The 14636-nt window shown below is 38.0% G+C and overlaps 1 protein-coding gene across 1 annotated transcript in view; it reads right to left on the bottom strand.

Annotated features, from left to right (window-relative positions):
* UVRAG (UV radiation resistance associated) overlaps nt 1-14636 on the bottom strand; it is a 366512-nt gene that overhangs the window by 282198 nt on the left and 69678 nt on the right. Inside the window, 2 exon segments of the mRNA XM_060160058.1 lie at nt 2652-2686; nt 13848-13965. Coding sequence (XP_060016041.1) covers nt 2652-2686; nt 13848-13965 — 153 coding nt within the window.

Raw genomic sequence — 14636 nt, 5'->3', positions numbered from 1 at the left:
TAGGGACATTGGAAAATAGAAAAATGAGTAAGTTGGGGGTCCTTGTCCACTAGATGCTTCCAATTTTGTGTTACCTCCCAAAATCTCATCCTCATGCCACCCACCCCTTGACTATCACAATGACCTGCTGTCTCCCCAGGTCATTCCTCTGCTGCCCTGATCCTCAATTCCCTTACCCCTGTCTTTGTCATGCTTGCTGAGCACAATCTCAAACCACTCACTCCGCTCCAGCCATACTAACTTCTTAGCCATTCCTTAAAAACTTCAAGTACACTCCTACCTTCATATTTTCCTGATTCTTGGCCTGAAACAGTCTTCCCCACTTAGATACACAGTATGTTCCCTCACTTTTTTCAGGTGTCTGCTCAGATGAGATCTTCTATGTGACTGCCATAGAAATTCAGCAACCACCCCTGCCAGATACTCCATTATACTGCTTTATTTTACTCCATTGTATTTATTACCATCTAACGTATTCCAATTTAGCATCAATTCTAACAAGCATTTTTCTTCCACTGTAAGATAAATTCTGACTTTAGAAATGTTAAAATGAATAAGGTCCTACACTCTTTGACCACCAGGTGGCAGTCATCAGGTGTCACTGTCTCTAAATGCACAACCTTAAAAATAGTTGTTCTTAGTATCAGTTCTTTCGAGGTAGGCCCACTGTTGGCACTACCTGTGCTCAGTCTGCCATTTAAAATGTATCTCTTGATTTAAATTGAAACAAAAAATCCTATATAGGGAATTCCCTGGTGGTCCGGTAGTTAGGACTCTACACTTTCACTGCCGAGGGCGCAGGTTCAATCCCTGGTGGGGGAACTAAGATCCCACAAGCTGGGCGGTGAAGACAGCTTGATGAAGAGGAACGAGTAGTAGAGACTTGAAGATGGAAGGTCTGGACCTGGGGTTCTGGTCCCTCAGTTGTGTGACTCTGCAAGAATCACTGAGTCTCTCTGGATGTCAGTTTCTTAAGATCTACCCCCTCTACCTTACAAGTTGTTCTAAGGATCAAAATGAGACAACATATGTAAAAGGATTCTGTAAATATAACACATCACTGATATCCATTTATTCATCTGACAAATATTCACTGAGCATCTGCAATATTCTAGACTCTAAGGTTTCAGAGGAGAACAAGACTGGCAAGGTTCCTGCTCTCATAAAACTTGCATTCTTGTAGGTGGGAGACAGATAATAAACAGATAAATGGACAAGAATTTCCAACAGTGACAAATGCTCTAAAAAAACACAAAACAGGGTGATGTAAAAAAGAGTGGAAAGGGAATTACTTTAGATAGAATAGTCATAGAAGGCCTGGCTGAAGTGACATAGCTCAGACTTCAAAGGAGTATTCAGCCAAGTGAAGAAGAGGGGAAACAGGTGCTGCGGCATAAGGAACAAGACAAGTTTGGCACTGGAAAAATGAGGTAAGCCTGGAACACAATGAGTGAGGAAAACTGTTAGCAGATGAGGTTGAAAAGGTGGACAGGGGCCAAATCCAGGATGGTCTTGGACTGTTAAAAGGATATTATCAGTACCAAAAATCTCTTCTTTTTATCAACATGGCCGAATAAATTGAGCCATTTATGCAAATATCTAGTGTACCCATTATCAAAAGTAGGACATTTCCAACTTTCTAACTGAGCAATGCTATCGCCAAAAAACAAGTGGAAGGAGCCTATGCAATGGCCCTAGACATAAAATTCTTAACAACATACAAAGGTATCATTTATTATGATGTTTGGTAAGTCAAACAGTCAAAAACCTCAACAGAGGACTTCCCTGGTGGCACAGTGGTTAAGAATCCACCTAACAATGCAGGGGACACGGGTCCAAGCCCTGGTCCGGGAAGATCCCACATGCCGCGGAGCAACTAAGCCCGTGCGCCACAACTACTGAGCCTGCGCTCTAGAGCCCATGAGCCACAACTACTGAGCTCGTGTGCCACAACTACTGAAGCCCACGTGCCTAGAGCCCGTGCTCTGCAACGAAGAGAAGCTACCGGGATGAGAAGCCCACACACCGCAACAAAGAGTAGCCCCTGCTCACCGCAACTAGAGAAAGCCGGTGTGCAGCAACGAACACCCAACACAGCCAAAAATAAAATTAATTAATTATTTTTTTTTCAAAACCTCAATAGTAATAGAAGTGACAAAATTATAGAATGATTTTTAAAAAAACACACAAGTTTTTAACAGAAAAAATATCATTTCACTCAGCAAATATTTATCAAGCACCTACTTTGTGCCAGGCATGCTCTAAGCACTAGAGATACAACAATGAACAAATCAACGAAGATTTAAGCAATAACTGAGCAGAAGATTTAACTGTAGAATTATCATAACACCAAAACTGAACTTCAACTTTTTTTTTTTTGCAGTACGCGGGCCTCTCACTGTTGTGACCTCTCCCGTTGCAGAGCACAGGCTCTGGACGTGCAGGCTCAGAGGCCATGGCTCACAAGTGCAGCCGCTCCGCGGCATGTGGGATCTTCCCAGACCAGGGCATGAACCCATGTCCCCTGCATCGGCAGGCGGACTCTCAACCACTGTGCCACCAGGGAAGCCCCAACTTATTTTATGTCTCAGCATTTTCTAAAATAGGAGTTATAGGCTTAGTCATATGTACCTGTCAAAAAGCCAACTTACCAAGGAATTCTTAATCACTTCACTCCTATAAAATTCTGGAAAAGAAGAAAAAGAACAGTAAGTGACATGGAAGAAAATAAGCTCACTAACTCTTAATCCAACAAATTTTTTAACATATGCTCTAGTAAGAACACTTAAAACATTTTCAAGGGATCTATTCTCTACATATATTTATCTGCAAAAATTTAAATTAAAATAGAAATAATGATTAAATAAAAGTTTTTTTAAACTGAAGGATAGTTGATTTACAATGTTGTGTTAGTTTCCGGTATATAGCGAAGTGATTCAGTTGTACATATATATACATATTCTTTTTCATATTCTTTTCCCATTATGGTTTATTATAGGATATTGAATATAGTTCCCTGTGCTACACACAGTAGGACCTTCTTGTTTTAAATTAAATGTTTTAAAGGGAAAAAAACATTAGTAAAGAAAGGTCAAAATCTGTTAAGATTTAATTTAGTGATTTTTCCCTTACTGGCTCCTTTACCCCAGATTCTAAGGTAAGCCCTTAAAAACTCAGAGTTCATTCTCCCTTACCAACTGCCATTGTCTACAGCCAATTCTATACTCTCTGTTTTTCTCAAACATCTCCAATAATTATCCATTGTAGTACTGTGGAAAGAACACTCATCTAGCAACCAGGGAACCTAACTTCTAGTTCTACTTGTCATTAACATTCTGCTTCTCATTTCCTTGAGCCCATTTCTTCATTAGACAATTCTGACAATCAGACTAATAATCAAGGTCCTCTAAGCACTAAACTTTCATGATTCTACAAACCTTCATTAACGTTGTAAATGTTACAAAACCTGAAGATACAATCAAAAGAGAGACTGTATCAGAGGTTCAGACAGACATTCTTTTTTTTTTTACATCTTTATTGGAGTATAATTGCTTTACAATGGTGTGCTAGTTTCTGCAGTATAACAAAGTGAATCAGTTATACATATACATATGTTCCCATATCTCTTCCCTCTTGCATCTCCCTCCCTCCCACCCTCCCTATCCCACCTCTCTAGGTGGTCACAAAGCACCGAGCTGATCTCCCTGTGCTATGCGGCTGCTTCCCACTAGCTATCTATTTTACGTTTGGTAGTGTGTATATGTCCATGCCACTCTCTCGCTTTGTCACAGCTTACCCTTCCCCCTCCCCATATCCTCAAGTCCATTCTCTAGTAGGTCTGTGTCTTTATTCCTGTCTTGCCCCTAGGTTCTTCATGACATTTTTTTTTCTTAAATTCCATATATATGTGTTAGCATACGGTATTTGGCTTTTTCTTTCTGACTTACTTCACTCTGTATGACAGACTCTAGGTCTATCCACCTCATTACAAATAGCTCAATTTCGTTTCTTTTTATGGCTGAGTAATATTCCATTGTATATATGTGCCACATCTTCTTTATCCATTCATCCAATGATGGACACTTAGGTTGTTTCCATCTCCCGGCTATTGTAAATAGAGGTGCAATGAACATTTTGGTACATGACTCTTTTTGAATTATGGTTTTCTCAGGGTATATGCCCAGTAGTGGGATTGCTGGGTCATACGGTAGTTCTATTTGTAGTTTTTTAAGGAACCTCCACAGTGGCTGTACCAATTCACATTCCCACCAGCAGTGCAAGAGTGTTCCCTTTTCTCCACACCCTCTCCAGCATTTATTGTTTCTAGATTTTTTTGATGATGGCCATTCTGACTGGTGTGAGATGATATCTGATTGTAGTTTTGATTTGCATTTCTCTAATGATTAATGATGTTGAGCATTCTTTCATGTGTTTGTTGGCAGTCTGTATATCTTCTTTGGAGAAATGTCTATTTAGGTCTTCTGCCCATTTTTGGATTGGGTTGTTTGTTGTTTTGTTATTGAGCTGCATGAGCTGCTTATAAATTTTGGAGATTAAGCCTTTGTCGGTTGCTTCATTTGCAAATATTTTCTCCCATTCTGAGGGTTGTCTTTTGGTCTTGTTTATGGTTTCCTTTGCTGTGCAAAAGCTTTGAAGTTTCATTAGGTCCCATTTGTTTATTTTTGTTTTTATTTCCATTTCTCTGGGAGGTGGGTCAGAAAGGATCTTGCTGTGATTTATGTCATAGAGTGTTCTGCCTATGTTTTCCTCTAAGAGTTGGATAGTTTCTGGCCTTACATTTAGGTCTTTAATCCATTTTGAGTTTATTTTTGAGTATTGTGTTAGGGAGTGATCTAATCTCATACTTTTACATGTACCTGTCCAGTTTTCCCAGCACCACTTATTGAAGAGGCTGTCCTTTCTCCACTGTACATTCCTGCCTCCTTTATCAAAGATAAGGTGACCATATGTGCATGGGTTTATCTCTGGGCTTTCTATCCTGTTCCATTGCCATGTTCTTGGATTGGAAGTATCAACATTGTGAAAATGACCCAAAGCAATCTACAGATTCAGTGCAATCCCTATCAAACTACCACTGGCATTTTTCACAGAATTAGAACAAAAAATTTCACAATTTGTATGGAAACACAAAAGACCCTGAATAGCCAAAGCAATCTTGAGAACGAAAAACGGAGCTGGAGGAATCAGGCTCCCTGACTTCAGACTATACTACAAAGCTACAGTAATCAAGACAGTGTGGTACTGGCACAAAAACAGACAGACATTCTTAACAACCCTCCAACATTCCCTCTGCTGACCCTGCCGAAGTCACTTCCGTGGTGCTCTGTCAATGCAGAGCCTACAAGGACCCTGTATCCTTATGTTGCTATAGGGAAATATTTTCCAAGGGTGATGTACATACCACTGATATATGAGACCATTTTAGGTGATACATGAACAAACTTTATTTTTTTCTAACATATTGAAATGTATGTCTCATCTATCCAACCCCTAATTGTAAGCTCCATAAGGGCAGTAACATTTGTTTTTGTGTAACTGCTGTCTCCTCAGCATGTAAAACTATTCCTGGCACAGGGTAGGCACTCAATAAATTTTTTCTTGAATCAACAACTTCATAGATTATGCTTAGACATGAGTTTAGACATACTGAACTTTTAAAAATATGTTAAGTATGTAGCATTATAGATGAAACTCGAAGACAGTGAAACTTGTTGAAGTAGTCCACAGGACTCAAGTTTGGGAACCATCAAGCAGTAAAGGAAAAGTGGACCTGGATATAAAATTCTTGTGGGCAAGCTCTCTTGGTTAAAATGTTTCTTTCCAAAACATACCATCTACACTACTTTATGCTTAACTTCCCTTAAAAAATTAATAATAATAAGGATAATCATTCTATTTTGTGGTGAGATAGTCACAATGAGTGAAAAAAACAGGTTCTATGAGAGAATTTACAACAGGATCCAAAGTTTTACAATTATGTTTACAACATTTATTTTAGGTGATAGGGTTGGGCTGCTTACTTTTATTTTTTGCTTGGCAGTTTTCTAATTTTTCTATTTTGCACAATTATTTTAATTAAGAGAAGGGCTAATTCTAATTGTTTTTAAAAGGAAACTTCTATTGATGAACATTTAAGTTACTGCTAATTTTTGGATATTTCAAGTAATATTATAAATAATCTTTGAAAGATATATACCATAAGACACTTGAATCTATAAGATAAACTTTTAGAAGTAAAATTGCAAGATAAAAGGAAAAATACAGTTTGAATTTGACAGATATTGCCAAATTGTTCTCTAAAAATGTTGTACCACTTTACAACCCCACTTAACACTAGGCAACCCTAAGTATTATTATTTTCATTTTTTCCCAAATGGTTCACCAATGCCGATCATAAATTGACTACATAAATGTACATATGTATGTATGTGTGTATATATATATGTTCTTTTTTAATATGCATATACTCTAATTTATATGTACCAAATATGTTATTAGGAAAAAAAAAGACTGTGCTAAAAATGTGTTGTTTGTTATTACAAGGTACTTTCACTTAATACATTTTTGTATTTAATACACTTTTGTATTGTCTGAATTTGCTGCAAGTAGGTAACACTTTTAAAATCAGTGAAAAAAATTAATATATTCCTCTTTCCTTGTGAGAGAGAATTCCTCAGCTTAATCTATAAAGTGTCTAAATTAAACAGTCCCCAAAATATGTATCTCCAGCTCTAAGAAGATGAACAGCATCATTATTTCTTCCAAAACTTTGCTGATTAACTGTATATATAAATGAAACTAAACAATTTGCCTTCTCCATTAGATCCTCAAATGGACTTGCTAATTTAAATAGAGAGAGGTCAACAAAGGAGCCATACAGTTTGGAAAGGAATCACTGAGTCTGAGGTAATTTCTAAAGTGTTAAATGTGGCCTACACTGTCTATCACTCTGTTACACTTACATTATTGTCAATGAAATTAGCAGCATGGCGCACAACAGAATAGAGAATTTAGGAAAATTTAGAGTAAAAAGATAGTTCGGTCCCCCAGTGTACCATGTGTAAGCTTGACCCTGGACAAGTCAATTAACTTTTCTGGGCCATAGTTTCTTCACCTTTCAAAGGAGAATGACACCTAGAAAATAACAGGGCTGTTATGAGGCTCAAATGAAATAGTGAATACTTTATAAGCTGTAATTTTTATTAATACAATTCTATGAATTTTTATTAACTCGACTTGAGCAAAACTATTAGACATGTAAATTTTCAAAAAGAATGCAAATTTTCAAAAAGATATCATCCAAGACTAGCTCTACATGAAAGGGTCTATTAGATACAAATGCTTCTCTATCCATGCTAAGACCTAAACAAACAAAGCAAGGAGAGATTGCAGAACATGGTTCCAATGGCATGTTTTGGCTGTTGTACAGCATTCCATTTATTCACAAATGCTTTTTTAGTATCTCAACCTCACTCATAATAGAAGAAATACAAACTTTAACTCTACTATGAAACTACTTTTCACCTATCAGATTGGCAAAATTTCAGAAGTCTGACTGCACAGTCTGTTGGTCAGGCTGTGGGAAAGAGGGTACCTGTACCTAGCAAGTGGGAATGTCAACAACGGCAGTTTTACAATATCTACCAGAACTCTAAGTACACATTCTCTTTGTACTTCCACTCTTTGGAATTTACCCTATAGCCATACTAGCACTCATACAAAATAATGTATACCAATGAAATTGTTCACTGCAGTACTGTGTGTATAGCAAAAGCCTGGAACAACCTAAATGTCTACCAATAGGAGCCAATTAAATAAATTATGGTACATCTGTTCAATGCAAAACTAAAAAGAAACAAAAGAAAATTAGAGAAGCTCTCTACAAAATAATATGGAAAAACACCTAAATTATATTAAGTAAAAAATACAAGGCACAGGGCTTCCCTAGTGGCGCAGTGGTTGAGAGTCCGCCTGCCAATGCAGGGGACACGGGTTCGTGCCCCAGTCCGGGAAGATCCCACATGCCGTGGAGCGGCTAGGCCCGAGAGCCATGGCTGCTGAGCCTGCGCGTCCAGAGCCTGTGCTCCGCAATGGGAGAGGCCACAACAGTGAGAGGCCCGCGTACCGCAAAAAAATAAAATAATACAAGGCACAGATACATATATATATATATATATATAAAATTTGGTACTATTTTTACTTGCATTTGCGTAAGAAATCTCAGTAAAGATAAACAACGGTGGGGTGAAAAACTAGGGAGATGGGACAGGTGAAAGGAAGATTTTAATATAAACCTTTACATATATTTTGAACTATGTACGGCATTAGCTAGTCAAAAAGTTAAATGAAAATATTTGGGGGCTTACTTTGTGCCAAGCATTGTTCCAAGTACTGGAAATAGTGTAGTGAACAAAACTGACCTAAAAATTTCTGCCCATATGGAGCTTACATTCTAGTGAAGAGGACACGCATTAGCCAAATAATTAAACATACAGTTATGTCAGACAATCGGGAGTACTGTGGAGAAAAATAAAGCACAAAAGACAGAGAGGAGAATAGTCACAATTTTAAAAAGGGGTTAGTCAGTGATCAAGGAGAGTTTCTCTGAGAAAACATTTGGATTTAAGACCTGAAAGAAGGCAGTGGAGCTAGTCATGTGGCTATCAGGAGGAAAGAGTGCCCAGGCCAAAGAAACAGCCAGTGCAGAGGCCTTTAAACTGAAGTCAACTTGATGAATTCAAGGAACAGCAACAAGGGCAGTTGGGTGGGAACAGAGACAGCTAGAAGAGTAGAAGGAGGTCACAGACGGCCATATCATGAAAGGCCTAGGAAACCAAAAGAACTTTAGCTTTTACTCTGAATGAAATGAGAAGCCACTGGAGGGTTTTGAGGGGAGGAATAACATGACCTCACTTTGATTTTAACAGGATCTAGGTTGAGATCACACTAGAAAGAGTGAGTGGGCAGGCAGACCTGTTAGAAGTCTACTTCAACAAATTCAGGCAAGAGATGATAGTGGTTTGGAGGTACTAAGAAGGGAAAAGATTATGGATACAATTTGGTAGTAAGAACCAAAAGCATTTGCTGAAAGATGGAATGTGGAATATAAAAGAGGACAATCCAGGATGATTCCAAGGTTTTTGGCCAAGGAAATAGAAGGACAGAGTTGTCATTTTCTGATAAAAGGACGAATACAGGAGGTAGATCAGAGCTGGAACATCAGAATCTGAGTGCTGAATATATCAAGTTTAAGGTACCTACCAGACTCCAAATGGAGATGCAGAGTAGGCAATTGAATACAGGAGCATGAGTTCAGGGGGGAGGCTGAAGCTAAAGATATACATTTGTGAGTTGTTAGGGTGATAAGTGATATTTAAAACTATGAGACATTCATGAGATCACCAAATTGGATTATATAGAGGTTGTCTTCTAATGTATTCAAAATAACTGGTTGGTATTCCAGGAAAGGACAGGCGCTCACATTTCATGGGTGAGAAAATAACTGTGGCTGAAGAACAAACTTGATTTTACACAACTTCCAAGTTTAAGAGGGAACCAGGATTAGAACATAGCTCCTCATCCATTAACACAAGGCTTTGTTCTCTGGGAATGTAATAAATGGTGTTCGATTTGAACTACCTGAAAAATAGACCATCTCCTAAGAGCATTAAAAAAATGTCAAAAATCAAAAAAACTCACACGTAACTTCTTATGCTCTCCTGTGAATTCAGCTGAAATAAAAGAATAACTTAGAAATCAGCATTTCAGATATTCTTCTAATTAAAAAAAAAAACCTTCTTTTGAAACTGAGAAATGATGCCACTAGACAGGTGGTACAGGTGGCTTTGTAAGAAAAGCCCAGAGGCCTTCCATCGTGGTCATCCTACACCAAGGGCCACATAATGATCATGCAATGAATATTCATGTTTATCATCACAGGTCCAAGAACATAAGGTGGTATTAATTAGTTTACTAAGGAAAGAGCTTCCTGGCTCCTCCTATGGTAGTTAAAAGTTATAGAGCATAACATGTGGGCCCAAAAAGAAGACATAATAGACTTCATTCAACCATGACATTTTGGAGCAGTAGGAAGTCATCAGTCCTCTCATTTTAGAGATAAATTAGCTAACGGCATGCAAGAGGAACTAAATGCCCTAGCCAAACGGCTTGCCGGTTAGTGACAGACTCAATACCACTACTAGACACGGGACTTCCCTGTGGTCTGAAACCAACAATTCCCTGTGTTAACAATCATTTTATTGAAATAACTTCAAGAAACAGTCCTTAATAACTTCTAAGCTCAAGAAATAAACAGAGCTAGAGAAGAAGACAAAAAAAAAAAACAGGAACAAAAAAAAAATCACTTTGCTTTCATCGTATCTCTTAGACAAGTTTTTTTCCCTTTTTTTATATTTTTATTTATTTATTTTGGCTGCGCAGGGTCTTAGTTGTGGCATGCGGGATCTTTGTTGGGGCATGCGGACTTCTTAATTGCAGCATGCATGCAGGATCTAGTTCCCCAACCAGGGATCAAACCCGGGCCCCCTGCATTGGGAGAATGGAGTCTCACCCACTGGACCACCAGGGAAGTCCCCTCTTAGACAAGTTTTCAACATCATGGTCATCAACCAGTCCCATGACTACTCTTTTTGGAAACTACGATTATGCTTGTTGACATTACAATTCCAATAATAATTGCTATCATTTACCAAATACCTAAAATGTACCAAGTTCAATATTAGTAACTATTATCAGAGATAATAATGGAGCAAGGACACAGAAGTTCTAACCAAGATAATAACCAAGAACTAATTATATAGAAACCTATCAAAAATGTGAAGTACTCTGGCACTGTCATATATTACTAGTGATAAAACCAATTAGTGAGCAGCAGACCAAACGCATTAAGATCTGCAAAAATGCTTACACCCCTCGGACAAATAGTGACCAAACTTTCATTTTTCTTCTGGACACATAGGAAGACAACATTTCTCAGTCCCCTGTTCATCTAAAAAGGATGATGCAACTGATATACAGCTAATGGAATGTTGTGGAATTCGTGTGGACCATTTCCATTAAAAAAATCTCCCTCGGGCTTCCCTGGTGGCACAGTGGTTGAGAGCCCACCTGCCGATGCAGGGGACACGGGTTCGTGCCCCGGTCCGGGAAGATCCCACGTGCCGCGGAGCAGCTGGGCCCGTGAGCCATGGCCGCTAAGCCTGCGCGTCCAGAGCCTGTGCTCCGCAACGGGAGAGGCCACGACAGGGAGACGCCCGCGTACCGCAAAAAAAAAAAAAAAAAATCTCCCTCAAATAATCCCTTGCTCTTGCCATACCAGAAGCATCATTCCAAAATAGAAGGAGCCTGGATACCTGAGTCACCACTTAGAAGACAGCTGCCAAGCCAATATCTGATAAAGAACACCTACATTAAAACAGATAGCTAGTGGGAAGCAGCCGCATAGCACAGGACATCAGCTCCGTGCTTTGTGGCCACCTAGAGGGGTGGGACAGGGAGGGTGGGAGGGAGACACAAGAGGTAAGAGATATGGGGATATATGTATACATATAGCTGATTCACTTTGTTATACAGCAGAAACTAACAAAACATTGTAAAGCAATTATACTCCAATAAAGATGTTAAAAAATAAATAAATTAGATATGTTTAAATGCTAATAAATAAATAAATAAATAAATATTTGTCTGCTTCTGCAAACCACATTATGCCTTCCAGTGAAAACTGAAAAGCAAATAAATTAAAGAATTGATTATACTTGTGAAAAGCCTGCTTTCTAGCTATCGTTTGCTGCTCAAGAACTGGGAGACTTTAGATTTAAGTCTCAATTTCCTTACTTCTTAATAAATACTTATAACTATTATTGGGAAAAAGAACACCTACATTGAACTTAGTGTTTAAGAAATTTATTATGTCAAGTCACTGAGTGACTCGTGGTATTTGTTATAGTAGCTAGTGTTACTCATTCAGATTAGTACAATTGTTTTAAAAATATGCAATGGTTAGAATCAAAAATAAGAATGAAATAAAACTGTAAAAATGGCGGAATTTAGAGTCCTTTTTTTTTTACCCTTCGAAATACTTTAATGCCACTTGTATATGAAGGGGGGGGGTTCTACTCTATATAATTTCTGATTAAATTTTTAAATTAGCATATACTGGTATTGAAATTAAAAAAAGAAAAAAGTTGTTAAACAACTATTGCTTTAATAACAATTTTTAAAATTAAAACCAAAAACATAAAATGTCATTTGAATTTTTCATCTTTGCCACAGGATAGAATTCAAATAAGTCCTTAGTACCTCTTTTTAAAATAACGCCATCTGGGACTTCCCTGGCGATCCAGTGGTTAAGACTCCGCGCTTCTAATGCAGGGGGCATGGGTTCAATCCCTGATCGGGGAATTAAGATACCACATGCCGTGCAGCGCGGCCAAAAAAAAGAAAAAAATTAAAATAATGCCACCTTTTATTAATATAAATAGACCTTTACTCACATGTTACCAAGTGTTATCACCTTATCTCAGTTGATCCTCATAAAAATCTGTCTTGCCTGACTTAAGACCTCATTATCTCCACTTTACAAATGGGAAAAGTGAGGCTAAAAAAGCCATGATCTCTGTCCAAAAAACACATAACTAGCATATAGCTATTTTAGTGTATAGTATACAGCTAGTATACACTTATATACTAGCTGAAATAGCTAGCACTAGTATCAATGTAGTTTCAATCCTAACCCAATATTCCTGTCCTTATACCATGCTTCCTCTGTTACAGCAACCAACACAGGTCAACTGATTATACCAAAGTGCCTTTCATCCAATATGTATTCAAAAGATGCTTGTGATTTTGACTCAAATATCTGATGTACTCTTAGAATTATCACTTATGGAAGAATCCACATTTCAATGTGGAACTGAATTCAAAGAAACCATGCCATTCTTCTAAAAATGACCCCATATACACAAAGTAGTACAGATATGAGAAGATATGAACTAGGTCCAAATTTTACCATAATAGTAAAGGAATGAATTATATTTTAAAGAAAAGCAAATTAGTGCTGGATACTGGACTCAAATAACCTATTTTATTTTTTTTTTTAAAGATTTTTTTGATGTGGACCATTTACAAAGTCTTTATTGAATTTGGTACAATATTGTTTCCATTTTATGTTTTGGTTTTTTGGCTGGGAAGCATGTGTGATCTTAGCTCCCCCACCAGCAATCAAACCCACACCCCCCTGCATTGGAAGGCAAAGTCTTAACTACTGGACTGCCAGGGAAGTCCCTCAAATAACCTTTTTTTTATAAATTAAAATAATTTTTTTAAGTTTTAGTTATTTTATTTATTTATTTTCTGGTTGAGCCAGGTCTTAGTTGTGGCTTGCCAGCTACTTGGTTGTGGCATGCGAACTCTTAGTTGTGGCATGCATGTGGGATCTAGTTCCCTGACCAGGGATCAAACCCGGGCCCCCTGCATTGGGAGCACGGAGTCTTATCCACTGCGCCACCAGGGAAGTCCCATCAAATAGCCTATTTTAAATGACAGCTACTGGAATACAGATATTAAACGTCAACATTCATAAAGGAATAATAAATTTATCAATGTAAGTCTCAGTTATCTGAAAGAACTATCCAAAAGACATGTTTCTTCAATATGTATAACAACTGCTCATGAAATATTTTCAGACAGCATGACAACTTAGCTTTCTAATAAGCAATGCTAGCAAGAGGCACTGAGAATCATCTGTATTACAAAAGAATAAAAATGAGATGCAACGATCTGTGGGTGGCAAGTGCAGATTCCCTTACCTTTATATACCTTTTCAGTGTTACACAAGTGAAGTGTGAAGTAGGTATCTAGGAGTTGATGGCCATTCCTATTAACAATGTTCCGGGCAGCGATGTTCCGAAGATGTCTAAGACGTCGCTGAAAAATAATCACAAAAAAAGAAGAGTATTCAGCTTTTTCCTCCTATAAAGCTTTCTGAAAGTTACAATTCAAACATAAAATATAGTAAGTTGTCCCAGTCGTTTATTTGTTGAGCCAGCAACCTTAACCCAGTCTCTTATTTATGCCTCAGCATCTCTTCTGTCAAATAGGAACTATTCCTGCCCTATATCATTTACAAGGTTGTTGGGAGCATGAAATAACAGATATGAAACATTCTTGAAAAGCATAAATGTTATATCAATGCTATATACCTGCAGAATAGCGTTAGTATTTCCTGGAACATAAACTAAGTATAATAGTAATTTGCTTTTTTCCCTTTGGAAGGATGCTTGTAGACATGCAAAGTCCACCTCACACCAACAGAAAATCAGCCATTATTACATACATACACCTCTGTTGCTAGCTCAGTCTGACGCCAGATCATCTATTACAACCAGGAAAAGAAGCCAAAGCCAAAAAATAAAAGCAATAACTCACTGTTCACTCCATCCAGCCGGTAACCCAACTGCTGCCAGCTTAAATTCTCACTTGACCAGCAGTTAACCAGCCCCTATTTCCTAATCAGGCCTCCTTCCCAACAATTTCTCCAACTAGGATGCATGAATTACTTGGAGTCACAAGTGTTGGAAAGGCAAAGCTCCATAAGC

The sequence above is a fragment of the Lagenorhynchus albirostris genome, chromosome 9 (assembly GCF_949774975.1).
Source record: "Lagenorhynchus albirostris chromosome 9, mLagAlb1.1, whole genome shotgun sequence".
NCBI lineage: Eukaryota > Metazoa > Chordata > Mammalia > Artiodactyla > Delphinidae > Lagenorhynchus > Lagenorhynchus albirostris.
This window is presented reverse-complemented; position numbering and strand designations above follow the sequence as displayed.